Source organism: Candoia aspera, chromosome 9 (assembly GCF_035149785.1).
Source record: "Candoia aspera isolate rCanAsp1 chromosome 9, rCanAsp1.hap2, whole genome shotgun sequence".
In the NCBI taxonomy this organism is placed as follows: Eukaryota; Metazoa; Chordata; class Lepidosauria; order Squamata; family Boidae; genus Candoia; species Candoia aspera.
Window position 1 is genome coordinate 22,276,944 of NC_086161.1, and position 12,326 is coordinate 22,289,269.

Consider the following 12,326-nt stretch of genomic DNA (forward strand, 5'->3'; position numbering starts at 1 on the left):
CCCCAGCCAGCATGCTGCCTGGGGAATTCTGGGAGCTGCAGTCCACACATCTTAAAGTTGTTGAGATTGAGAGACACTGGCCTAGCAGTTTAAAGGGTAGCTGTTGAGAAGAGGTCTAGTAATTTTCCAGGAATCTTCCCATTTTTTCCTTGAAGCCCACTCCATTTGCTTACCCCTTGGAGAGATTTTTAATTCTGGCCTCGCTCGGCACGAGGCTGCCATATCTCCCGCAGCTTTAGGCGCCAATTTCCACAACCAAATTTTTAGAAGGTGATCGGCACCTGGTCTTTAGAAATCAGCCTTTCCCCAGAAGCCTGATAAACGGTGGATTTCCTCTTGTGCCCCCCAGGTGATCAAGTGCGTCTCCTGGGAGAGGAAAGAGCGGGAGTCCTGCTTCCCGCGGGAAAGCGAGAAAAAGCCGGAGGGGCTTCCCGTCAACGCCCTGCGGGCTGGCAAGCAGAGCCTCCCCCTGAGCGGCCTCCCTGCCAACAGCCACACACCACGCAGGGGCCGGTGGAGCCGGAAGAACAAGAAGCTGCGGGAGCCCTGCGCCGAGAAGGACCCGAAACTCGTCCTGGAGGAGAAGTCGGCCATGGCCCGGGGGGGCCGCTGTGGCGAATGCCAAGAAAAGGCTGCAGCGGCTGCAGCGGCTGCAGCGGCCGCTGCCTCTCGGGGGAGATTTGGGGAGAGCGAAGACAAGGCAGCTTCCTCCCAGGGACAGTGTGGCCAGTGTGAGGAAAAGGCCCCGACCCTGCGAGGGCACTTTGGGAGAGCAGAAGAGAAGGCCGCCTCCTCCCCGGGGCACTTTGGCAAGGGCGAGAAGCCCTCTGCCACCCAGCGGCGGTGCAGCGAAGGCCTGGAGGTGTGGAAGGGGCAGCTGAAAGCCCTGGAGCCCCTGAAGAGCCGGCTCTCCGAGCAGTGCGAGAGGATAGCCCGGAGGCATGGCAAGGGCGACCACGCGGCGCTGAGGCATTTCAGCGAGAGCAGTGAAGAGGACGACGAGGAGCCGGCCAGCCCCTGCTCCAGCTCCCCGCCGGTCCTCACCAAGCCCACGCTGAAGCGGAAGGTGCGTTTCTGCCTCCCCCGCGGAGGGCTCGGGAGACGGGGCGTGACAGAGGGCAGAGTTCGGTGTAAGTCTGCCAGTGTGCTCTTGTGCGCCTCGTCCTTGCTGGTTTTCATCTCTCCTCCCCAAAGGCTGGTTAGTTGGGGAGGTGGAGCAGAAGGACCAGGAAGAGATCGTAGCGTCTCTACTGGCAGCCACCGGGAGTCTTACCAGTCCCTTCTATGGTGCGCCTTAAAAGTGGTAGCGGTTAGCAGCTGGATATGTTAAAAAAACAAGCATGGTTTCTCAAAAAGCTGAACTGTGCAGCCACTACCACTTTGTCTTCCTTTCTAAGGAGTTGTGGCACACACAAAGATCTGGTACTGCCTCTGTCTGCCTATTGTGAAGTAGACATCTCTCCTGTACACTTTGTGTGTCAAGAAAAAGCAGGGGGTTAGACTAAGATGGAAATAGTTGCTCCACCGAAATCAGTGAAATTTACATCGTCATTAACATACTGTGTGCATCCTACTGGCTGGGTTCACACGACACACTAAGCCCTAAACCACTAGGTCAAGACAACGTGGCTGGGTTTGTAGAGCTCAGATAAGCCTTGTGTGGCTTAATATGTTGGCTTGCTTTATACAGCATACTTAGACAATGGTTGGGCTGCTGCAGCATGCTGTATCGCAAACCAGCAAATTCTGGAAGAGGGGAGAAGTAGTTGAGCGTAGGAACGAGAGTGGATTGCCTCCGAAAGGCCTTGCACTCCCACACAGCAACTTTAGGCATTTTTGCTGCTGAAGGAAGTTACACCTCTGTGGGCTGGAGGTTGCCTGTGGCCGTGGGCCTTTTATGGCCCACGATGCTTGGTTTGTTTCCATCTTAATCTACTCCCCTGCTTTTTCTTGACACATAAAGTGTACAGGAGAGATGTGTACTTCACAATAGCCAAAGACAATACCAGATCTTTGTGCTTGCCACAACTCGTTAGAAAAGTTAGAGCCAGAATAGGCGAACCAATGTCGGTCTTGTAGCAGGAGAGCTTTGGTAGTCTGTAGTGACAAAAAAACAGGAGGGGAAGTCTCGGCGCACCTTTTCCAACTAAAAAAAGCTTTCACCTTTTAATGAAATGTGTTAGTCGGAAATGCTGCTACCAGACTCCTCCTCCTGATTTTTTTGTCAGTGTATTCCTTGGCCCCTTCTTTTGAATCAAGTTCTCTTCTACGAATGAATGGCATAAATTGTACTCTCCCCACGTGCTTTCTGCTGAGAATAAGAGGTTTTAAAAACCTGAGATACAGATAGAGGCCACTTGTTTGAAAGTAAGGTAAATGTGGCCGTAACCCATAATCCAGGCTTCTGGAAAGGTGAATGGCACCTCTCTGAGTCCCTTTGGCCTCTCTCTTGCGCCTGCAGCTTCACCTGCCCTGTGCAGCGAAAGTACGCTCCCGAAAGGAAGAAACAGTCCCCTTTAGGGCTTCTCACAGCTGCTGCTTGTGCTGTTAGTTAGGGTAGGTTGCCCTGTGTGTTTGTGTAAATCTCTAGAATCAAGAACACTACAAGTTGCTAGGAAACTGGTACTCAAGGACACATGAGTCCAGATTTCGTATATGTGATAAGCTTATCAAGGACCACAGTTCAGGAAACGGAGTGGCTTTTCCCTGTTTTTTTCCCTTGTATTGCTGTATCTTTTATTACTGTTTTTAATTGTGAGGAGATCCCTGTTATTGGGTGGATTAAGAAATATAAACAGATGTTTGTGAATTATCAGATAAAATGTGGAGACTCTTTGCAGTGTTTTTTCAGCTGTTCGTTCCCCCCCCCCTCCTTTTGGCTGTCTCATGCAGAAGCCCATTCCCCGGAAGAGACGTGTCCGTAAGCGAAAATACCACAACAGCAGCGTGGTTACTGAAACGATCTCGGAAACGACAGAGGTCCTGGACGAGCCATTTGAGGACTCTGATTCCGAGAGGCCCATGCCTCAACTGGAGCCCACCTTTGAAATGGAAGACGAGGATGAAGACGAGGAAAGCGAATTGTTCTCTCGAGGATATCTTCGCCGTCTCTCTCCACAGGATTCCCTTAGGCATAGGCCCTCCTTAAAAAGAGGAAATCAAGAAGGAGAGGAATCGGATGATACAGCTGGTATGTTTCCTGGTACTCTGATTTATCTGAACCCAGGATTGTTGATGTCTTCCCTCCCTCAGTATTGATCAAGGATGTCCAGGCTTGGCATTCTGTAAATGTCCAGTCAGTCGTTATGGGGTTTGTGGGCATAGCCTGACCTGATGTAACAGTATGTGGGAATGACCTTGGGAGACAGGGCAAAGAGAGACAACCAAGGGAACGGTCAGATAAGAGAGAGCATAGCCCACAGCTGCATAATGGGCAGAGAAAGAGGCTCAGAAGGGACCCTCCCTAGTTTCTCAGGCTGTAAAGGAGATGGAGGGAGAATTGTACTTTCAGACTTGCAAGATTCTGTTAATGTAGCTTTACAATGAAGTAGAATTAGATCATCTGGTCGTGTTTCCTGTCTAGTCTGCCTCATAAGGCTGGCACCCATCTAGCTGCAGTCCCCATTCTACCAAAGTAAGTTCCTCTGTTTTTGAAGCAAGAAAATGTTAGACATATTGGGGGGGGGGTGTAGCCAGCTGGAAAGGGACAGAAGTGGGAAATGCTGCTGTGTTGCCCCCAATATGATGGGTAGTAAATAAAAGATGGGAAGAAGCAGGGAAGTGAGGAAGTGGCAGATTGAGAGGTAGCCAAGACGCAAAACTTGGGAACAGGGAAGACCTTGCCCAGGTGGGGAGGGAGGCCTGCTGAAGAACAAGTGGGGGGCAGCAAGAGTTACAGTCCAAAGAGCTCCACTGCTTTCAACCCCAAGGACCCTCCCCTTTCAAGGTTGATGGGGAAAATGGCAAGAAACTGACAGCTAGCTGGAGATACATCTTGCTGAAATCACTGCAGTAAACTCTCCTGCTTGAGGGAAGAGAATTAAAAGCCCCAAAGCAGTTGTGCAGTCCAAGCACGAGTCCTTCTGACCTTGGTTCCATCCGATAAGGTTACCAAGATCATTCCTGCCGGCCATCTTTCCTGGCATTTCAGCCCAGAGCTGCTGCTTTAAGGGCCCAGAACGGGCAGGAGCAGGCTATGCATGCAGCATCCTCTAGCATCTCTTGGCCTTAGATTGCCCATCGTTTTCGTCGAGATCCCCTGAAAACCTTGTCTAGAATGAAGGTAGTGAAAAGCCTTTCTTAGAGAACAGCATTCGAAGGATGAAAGTGAAGTTTCTGATAGAGGATAGAAAGTGATGCCGCTGAAGAAAAGGTGGCATAAGCATATTTTGCATCCATCTCTGTACGTGCATGTTCCTCCACCTCACTCTGCAGCCCTCATCTCAGCTGTAACTAACTATAATTAGAAAGTGGCATGACATATTTTTAGTCCAGCGGAATGTTGCCTTCACGTTATGTTGGTTCAGATCTTCCGGGCAGAACTCTCCTACTAGGAGAATCAGCATGGGGAAGTTGGACTTCTGTTAATGGGTCCTAGTCCTTCCCCAAGTGGCTTCCACCCAAGTCGTAAACTGATACCTCAAAATAACAGTCGCTAACCCCCAGTGCTTTCTGGAATATGCCTATCAAGCTGAATTCCTTGGGTTTTTAATTGAGCTAGCCCCCTGCACGCAAACTGCATGTGCCACATTAGCTATAATTATACACACACACACAATAAAAAGTTGTTTTCTGTTGACAGGTCTCTCTCAGTAGATCACTTGTAGACTGAAAGCGGTTCGGAGCAGCTGCAATCAAGATAGTTTTATATGGATTGGAGAGGTGGAGCATTAATGCATGAGGCTCCCACCTTGTAATTTGGCTCTTGATGGATTTCTAAGTCTACCCTCTTGTGCAGTCCCCAGTGAAATGCTGAATTGTTTCCCTGGCTTTTCCCCGCCCCCGCACTTTCAGCAGTGCCTGAAATATATAACATGTTAGGAAATTGTAAATATGACTCTAGATGATCCTCTTGGTGCACTGGTAATATGCTAAATCAGTGGCAGCATGCCATAAATTTAGATCTGACACCACGTCTGAGAAAGCATTGTTTCACTGCACCTACGGTACATGTTCGTGTCCAGTCCTTGTGTCTTGGTAAAACCGTTTCAGAGACTGCTCTTCCCCCAGGCCTTTTGTGATGGAGAGGGGCACCCCTCACTTCATCGCACTTGCCATCTTTTATCTTTATTTTTTAAGTTTTATTGATTTTATTGTAATTTGTTTGTTTGATTGTTGTGAGTCACCCAGAATTGTTAAGAGTTGGGTGGCATGCAAGTTTAAATTATCATTATCATTTTCTAGAGAGAGCCAGTTTGGTGTGGTGGTTAAGGCACCAGGCTAGAAACTGGGAGACCATCAGTTCTAGTCCCACCTTGGGCCAGTCCCTCTCTCTCAGCCCCAGGAAGAAGGCAGCGGCAAACCACTTCTGAAAAACCTTGCCAAGATAACTGCAGGGACTTGTCCAGGTGGTCTCCGAGAATCAGACAGGATTGAATGGATTAAAAAAAAAAATTTTTTTCCCCTAGAAATGCTTCACTGTCCTATGCGTTGAGTTCAGGAATTGACCAGTCTTCTTTGCTCAGTTTCAGACCTTGAAACAATTGGACAGCTTTCCTATTCATAGTGGCCCAGAGCTTAGTAGACTAAAATTTTGTGTGATTTTTGTGAGAATATATAGGGGTAAAAAGTTTGCTTATAATATGCTCACACTTTACTCAGCCAATAGTGTGGGCGGTCTTCTGCATCAGTGAGAATGAGGGGCATAGTTCTCCTCCCCAACTTCCAGCTATTTCATACCAAACATGTCTCTCTCTGAGTAAATGAAAAAGACAATAATGAATATCATTGTTCTTTTTAACAGTGAATGATAAGCATTATTTCACAGATTTCAGGATTTTGAGGAAATTATTGAGTGATTACAAATAATCATTAGTACAAATAAACATTATTGATCAACTGTCGATTTTGGTAATGCTAACAATAAGTAATAGCAGATTACTGCTCCAAAGCTGACCCCCTCTGTTTGCCTTTTCTCCAGATTCTCCTACTTTGAAACCGGTTTCTATGCTGAGAAAATGTGAAGCGATAGACTCTCCGCTCCAGCCTGGCACTTCCACCCCCATGAAGAAGAAGAAGGGCTGGCCCAAGGGCAAGAGCCGCAAGCCCATTCACTGGAAGAAAAGGCCTGGGCGCAAGCCAGGCTTTCAGCTGAGGAGGGGAAAGATCCGAGCACCTGCTTCAGAGGAGACCACCGATCTCATGGAAGCCAGTTCCAAATCAGGGCGTAAAACAAAAGTGCAGGAAAAGGAAGAGCTGGTGGAGCAGAAGGACGAGCTTCTGCCGAGTGCTGAAGAAAGGAAGGATGAAGATGGGCCTCCAGAAGCAGGTGATTTGGGAGAAGAGGAGGAAGATACGCCTGCTAGAGAAGTGAGAGCGGCATCTCCTGTCGACAGCAGTAATAGCCCAGGGACGGAATCTAAAGAACCTGAACTGGAGGAAGAAGTAGACAAGCCTCGAGTCCTGGAAGAGCAGAGGCCATCTGAAGAAGAGCAGCAGGAAGTTGAAGAGCCCGAGCAGGACCAGGAGGAGGAGGAGGAGGAGGTCGCAGCAGCAGCAGCAGCTAACCAGAACGAAGATCATGATGCAGATGATGAAGAAGACGACGGCCACACGGAGTCCGTCAAAAAGAATGAGCTGGAAGAGCAGGCGGAGAAGGAGGGACTGAAGGAAGAACCAGAGGCCCAGGAGCCTTTTTTAGAAACAAGCACACAGGACGGTAGAGAAGACGATGCCAAGAATAAGAGTGAAAGAGAGGCAGATTCTGAGGAGGATCAGGTATCCCATGAGACGTCCGTAGGGTCAGACCCAGTTCCTGGATCTGAAGATGACCAAGAGGAAGACCAGCACCCCAAGGAAGAGCTAATGGAGCTTAAGGAAGAAGAGCCAATCCCTCACAGCGAACTGGATCTCGAGACTGTCCAAGCGGTGCAGTCCTTGACCCAGGAGGAAGAAAACCACGAGCACGACGTGGCTTACCAGGACTGTGAGGAGACCCTGGCTGCTTGCCAGAATCTGCAGAGCTACACCCAGGCTGAAGAGGACCCGCCGATGCCGATGGTGGAAGACTGCCAGGCCTCGGAACACAACAGCCCCATCTCCTCGGTCCAGTCTCACCCCGGCCAGTCCGTGCGCTCGGTCAGCAGCCCCAGCGTGCCCGGCGCCCTGGAGAGCAGCTACGCCCAGATCAGCCCGGAGCAGGGCTCTCTTTCCGCACCTTCTATGCAGAACATGGAGACCAGCCCCATGATGGACGTGCCTTCGGTGTCGGACCACTCCCAGCAGGTGGTGGACAGTGGCTTCAGCGACCTCGGCAGCATTGAGAGCACCACCGAGAACTACGAGAACCCCAGCAGCTACGACTCCACCATGGGGAGCAGCATCTGCGGCAACAACTCCTCGCAGAGCAGCTGCTCCTATGGGGGGCTGTCCTCCTCCAGCAGCCTGACCCAGAGCAGCTGCGTCGTCACCCAGCAGATCGCCAGCATGGGCAGCAGCTGCAGCCTCATGCCGCAAGGCAGCGTCCAGCCCGCCGCCAGCTGCAACATCAAGTCTCCCCAGAGCTGCGTGGTTGAAAGGCCCCCAAGCAACCAGCAGCCGGCGGCGCAGCCCCCACAGCCCCAGCCCCAGCCGCCCCAGCCACCGCCTCCGGCGCAGCAGCAGCAGCCGCAGCAGCCGCAGCAGCCGCAGCAGCCGCCCCAGCAGCAGCCGCCCCTGTCGCAGTGCAGCATGAACAACAGCTTCACCCCGGCGCCGATGATCATGGAGATCCCGGAGTCCGGCGGCACCGGCAACATCAGCATCTACGAGCGGCTCCCCAGCGACTTCGGGGCCGGCGGTTACTCCCAGCCCTCGGCCACGTTCAGCTTAGCCAAGTTGCAGCAGTTGACCAACACGATTATGGACCCCCACGCCATGCCTTACAGCCATTCTTCTGCTGTGACTTCCTATGCAACCAGTGTGTCTTTGTCGAACACGGGCCTGGCTCAGCTGGCCCCGTCGCACCCCCTGGCCGGGGCGGCCCAAGCACAAGCCACCATGACCCCCCCACCGAACCTGGCCCCCGCCGCCATGAACCTCGCCTCGCCCCTCCTCCAGTGCAACATGTCCTCCCCCAATATCGGCATCCCCCACACCCAGCGGCTGCAGGGCCAGATGCCGGTCAAGGGGCACATCTCCATCCGGTCGAAGTCTGCCCCCCTGCCCTCCGCGGCAGCCCACCAGCAGCAGCTCTACGGCCGCAGCCCGCCCGCCGTGGCCATGCAGGCCGGTCCCCGGGCACTGGCTGTCCAGCGCGGCATGAATATGGGGGTGAACCTGATGCCCACGGCCCCGTACAACGTCAATTCCATGAACATGAACACCCTGAACGCGATGAACAGCTACCGGATGCCCCAGCCCATGATGAATAGCAGTTACCATAGCAACCCTGCCTACATGAACCAGACCGCCCAGTATCCTATGCAGATGCAGATGGGAATGATGGGGAGCCAGGCCTATCCCCAGCAGCCTATGCAGCCAAACCCCCATGGGAACATGATGTACACGGGCCCTTCCCACCACAGCTACATGAACGCTGCTGGGGTCCCCAAGCAATCGCTCAACGGGCCCTACATGAGGAGATGAGCAGGACGCCCCCCGAAACCTCTCGCTCAATCAAGGAACCTTTTATACTGACAAAGCAGAGACAATGGACCTTTTTCCAGTTAAATATTGCTGTAGATCTTAGATAGGGTTTTGTTCCCTTTTGGTTTATTTTATTTTATTTTTTTAGGGGGCCTGGTCTTTATTCTTTTCTTCTTTGGGGGGGGCAGGGGCAGGGTTGGTTCTCTTGTTTTTTGGGATCTCGGTTTTTCCTTCCGCAATCTGGAAACGCTTCACTGTTCAAATCCATTTTGGGAACTGGGCTTTGGGATTCTTTTTCTCTTTCTTTTTTGTTGTGGGGGGGAGAGGGATTGAAAACGTGCACACGACCTTCCCGTCGTTGAACAAAGAGCCTAACTTTGCCGATTCCACCCGGGCAGAGTGTGTAAAACAGGCCTCTCGTTTTTAGACGCTAGAGCCTTTTTGTCCCCTTGACCCTTGTGCACAGCTCTTAAGATGGCCCAACCTTGAGAGGTCAGATCCTTCCCATCTTTCTGTGTCCTCAACAGGCAGCTCTGTTGCAGGAACCGGGAGTGGTACACGGAGCCCACTTTCTTTGGTCATTTCCCCCAGATATAGGAACTCTGAATAGTTTATATTTTCTCTCTCTCTCTCTCTCTCTCCTTCTCTCTCTCTCCTTCTCTCTCTCTCTCTCTCTCTCTCTCTCTCTCTCCTTGGGTGAACTGAAATAACGGTTTAAATGTAACTAGAGTAAAGTGCACCCATGGCATATATCCAAGCAGGAGCTGCGTACTCTAGTCCAGCCGAGTCCAGCCAAAACGTGGGGTAGGAGAAACGGGGTTCTTGAGGCCTGGAGGTCAACCCAAAACCCAGTGGCTGGACTTTGCATGGTGAATCTGCCGGAGGATTCAGTTCCTAGAGGCACTTGTGCAAGGCTGTCCCACCCCTGGAAGTTGGGATGTACGTTGAAACGGCTGTCGCAATAGCTTCACGTAGATATTTTTTAAAATGTTTGCTGGCCTGGTGCTAGCGTGTGGGGAGAAAGCGCCAGATGTAGGACTTCTTCGTCCCAGTACACACACCCCTTCCCGCCCCATTTGCCTCCCTGGCATCTTTGGAGATCACCAGCTGGGGTTTTTCCACACTGCCTTGTATGTGAGCATGGGGGGGGAGGACCCCCACATCGCAGTCCATCATACTGAACCATGAAGGACGCAGGGCCTGCGGGCACACCATCCGCCGGTTGCAAGGAGAAAATGTAGCTTATCCTTCTAATGTAAAGTTTTCTCTGTATATTCCTGTAGAGCTACAGACGCACTTAGATTGACTTAGATGTGTAAAGATTTTTTTTTTTTCAAAGAAACCTGAAAGGCAGTTTGGAGGGGCCACAGCTGCATTCGAACGGACTTCCTCTGTACTCTTGAGTATGGAAAGGCAGAATCCCTTGGGCTTCCAGCCCTCGTTTTCTCTGAGTTCTTGAGCATGTGTGCAAGGCTGTGTAGGACCCAGGACCCTGTAAATATCCACCGATCCAGGCTCACTTCATCTGTGTTGAAAGGTGACCCAGCCTGTCCCCTTCTTCCCAGGTCGTCTGCGCTGGCTTTGCTCCCTAGCTGCAGATGGGTCGGGGGCTGGCTGGTTGGGGTGTCGAAAGCAAAGCTGTTGGCACGAGGGCCGTAAAATTATTATATATATATTATTTTTTCCGTCTGCTGTTGCCTTTTTTTTTTCTTCCCAGTTTTGGATTTTTCTATTTTTTTTTTAAAATCAATTGGGCAGCTCCCTTTTTTCCACAAAGCTTTGTGACTGTAGAGCTATTGTAGAGAACCAATGTTCTTTTCTATATTATTAAAAAAAAATATCCAACACAGTAATATTGGTACCTGTCATTTTTTTTTCCACTTCTGTTTAAGAAAAGAAAATAATAATGTATTTTTAGCAAAATAAACTTGGGTAATCTTCTAAAAGAAATTTTAAAAAAAAACTCACTGTTAGTGACTTTGATGCCTTTTAAAAAAAAAAAAAAGCTTTTTCATTTCATTCCATCTTTAAAATTTTTTATCTTTGTTGTAGAATATTAAAGACTATTTTAAGAAAGATGAAAATTCTCTTTAAAGAGATCTCTAGAATGTGTGACTAGAGCTCCAGATGCCTCTAAAGCCGCATGTACAAAATGAAGCCGCGTCTATTCCTGTCTGTTTATATTTGCTTTTCCTGTTTTGTAACTTCTTTGTACTTTGTTCTTGGTGACTTGTAAGCTTCAAAAGGGGAAGGGGTGCCTGGATGATAACCCTTTGTAATTCTCCATGTCATGAGCTCCTGGGCCGGCCGGCCTCTCTTCCTCTCCTTGTATGTAATATCACTTTTTCCCTCCCCCCTTTCTAGCAAGTACTTTCAAAAGAACTCTGTACATTTTAACATAAAAAAAAATAAATTATGTTGAGCCATTTTGGATGTCTGGTTTTGCACATGGAATCTTTCTTCCTTTGGTACGTTGAATCTAGCAAGGGCTCCAGAGTTGCCCTCTTATACATATAGGTAATCCTCACTTAACAACTGCAGTTGTGCCTGGAATTTTAGTTGCTAAGTGAAGCAGTCATTAAGCGAATCTGACCCGATTTTAACGGCCTTTTTGTGATGGTTGTTAAGCAAACCACATTAAGCAAATCATGCGGTTCCCCATTGATTTTGCTTGCCAGAAGCCGGCCGGGAAGGTAGAAAATGGTGATCACGTGATCATGGGATGCTGTGATGGTCAAAAATGCAAGCCAATTGCAGAGTGCCCAAATCGTGATCTTGTGACCATGGGGATGCTGCAACAGTCATAAGTGTGAGGAACGGCCATAAGACATTTTTTCAGCACCGTCGTAAATCAGAACTGTCACTGAATGAATGGTTGTTAAGTGAGGATTACCTATAAAACTGGCCTCTTCTTTTTTTGAGGTTTTCCCCTTGTTTACCAGGAAGAATAGTCTCGATTTTTCCTTCCCTCCCTCTTGCCCTTGTCCCATTTCCCCCAATCTACAAGGAAAGTAACATGACATAGTTTGAAATCTGCTAAAGGTGCCTTCCTGATGTACAGATAGACAACTGCTGCCACCTTCGCTCAAGAGCATTGCCGTTGGGTGAAGATGGCATGCCTTTGGCAGAGGTATTTCCATTCTAATTCTTGGAAAATACCTTTTCGGGTCAAAGCGCCTGTCATTTGCTTGGCCTCCTGAACCTCAGTATGATGAGATGTCGGAGGAAAACAATCAAACATGAGATCCAGTGGCAGTTTGAAAGCTATGGAACGGATAATTCCTGGGTCAGCCATGAAATGCTACCGTTGTTTGCAGCCTCTCCTGCTGTACCCCTTGCTCTCTTGTAAGCTACAGCAGCTGACGTGGTTCCCCACCTTCCCTGTGTCAGTGATGGGCAAAGGGCGCAGATGAGCAGAAGGGGAGAGCCATGGTGCGCTTGCCAGTGAGAAAGTAAGAGGGTTTTTACGCATTGGTTGAAAAAGTTATTTTTAATGGAAAAAAAATGACAATAACCAAAGCAAAACATTTGGGACCAAGGAT

The 12,326-nt window shown here is 49.8% G+C and overlaps 1 protein-coding gene across 1 annotated transcript in view; it reads left to right on the forward strand.

Annotated features, from left to right (window-relative positions):
* The window catches only part of KAT6A (lysine acetyltransferase 6A), a 63,289-nt gene extending 52,077 nt beyond the window's left edge, over positions 1 to 11,212 (forward strand). The window contains exons 15-17 of the mRNA XM_063311274.1: positions 350 to 1,066; positions 2,893 to 3,202; positions 6,140 to 11,212. Of these exons, the coding sequence (XP_063167344.1) occupies positions 350 to 1,066; positions 2,893 to 3,202; positions 6,140 to 8,784 (3,672 nt within the window). The 3' untranslated portion in view covers positions 8,785 to 11,212. The remainder of the gene's footprint in view (positions 1 to 349; positions 1,067 to 2,892; positions 3,203 to 6,139) is intronic.
* Positions 11,213 to 12,326: the final 1,114 nt, after the last annotated feature.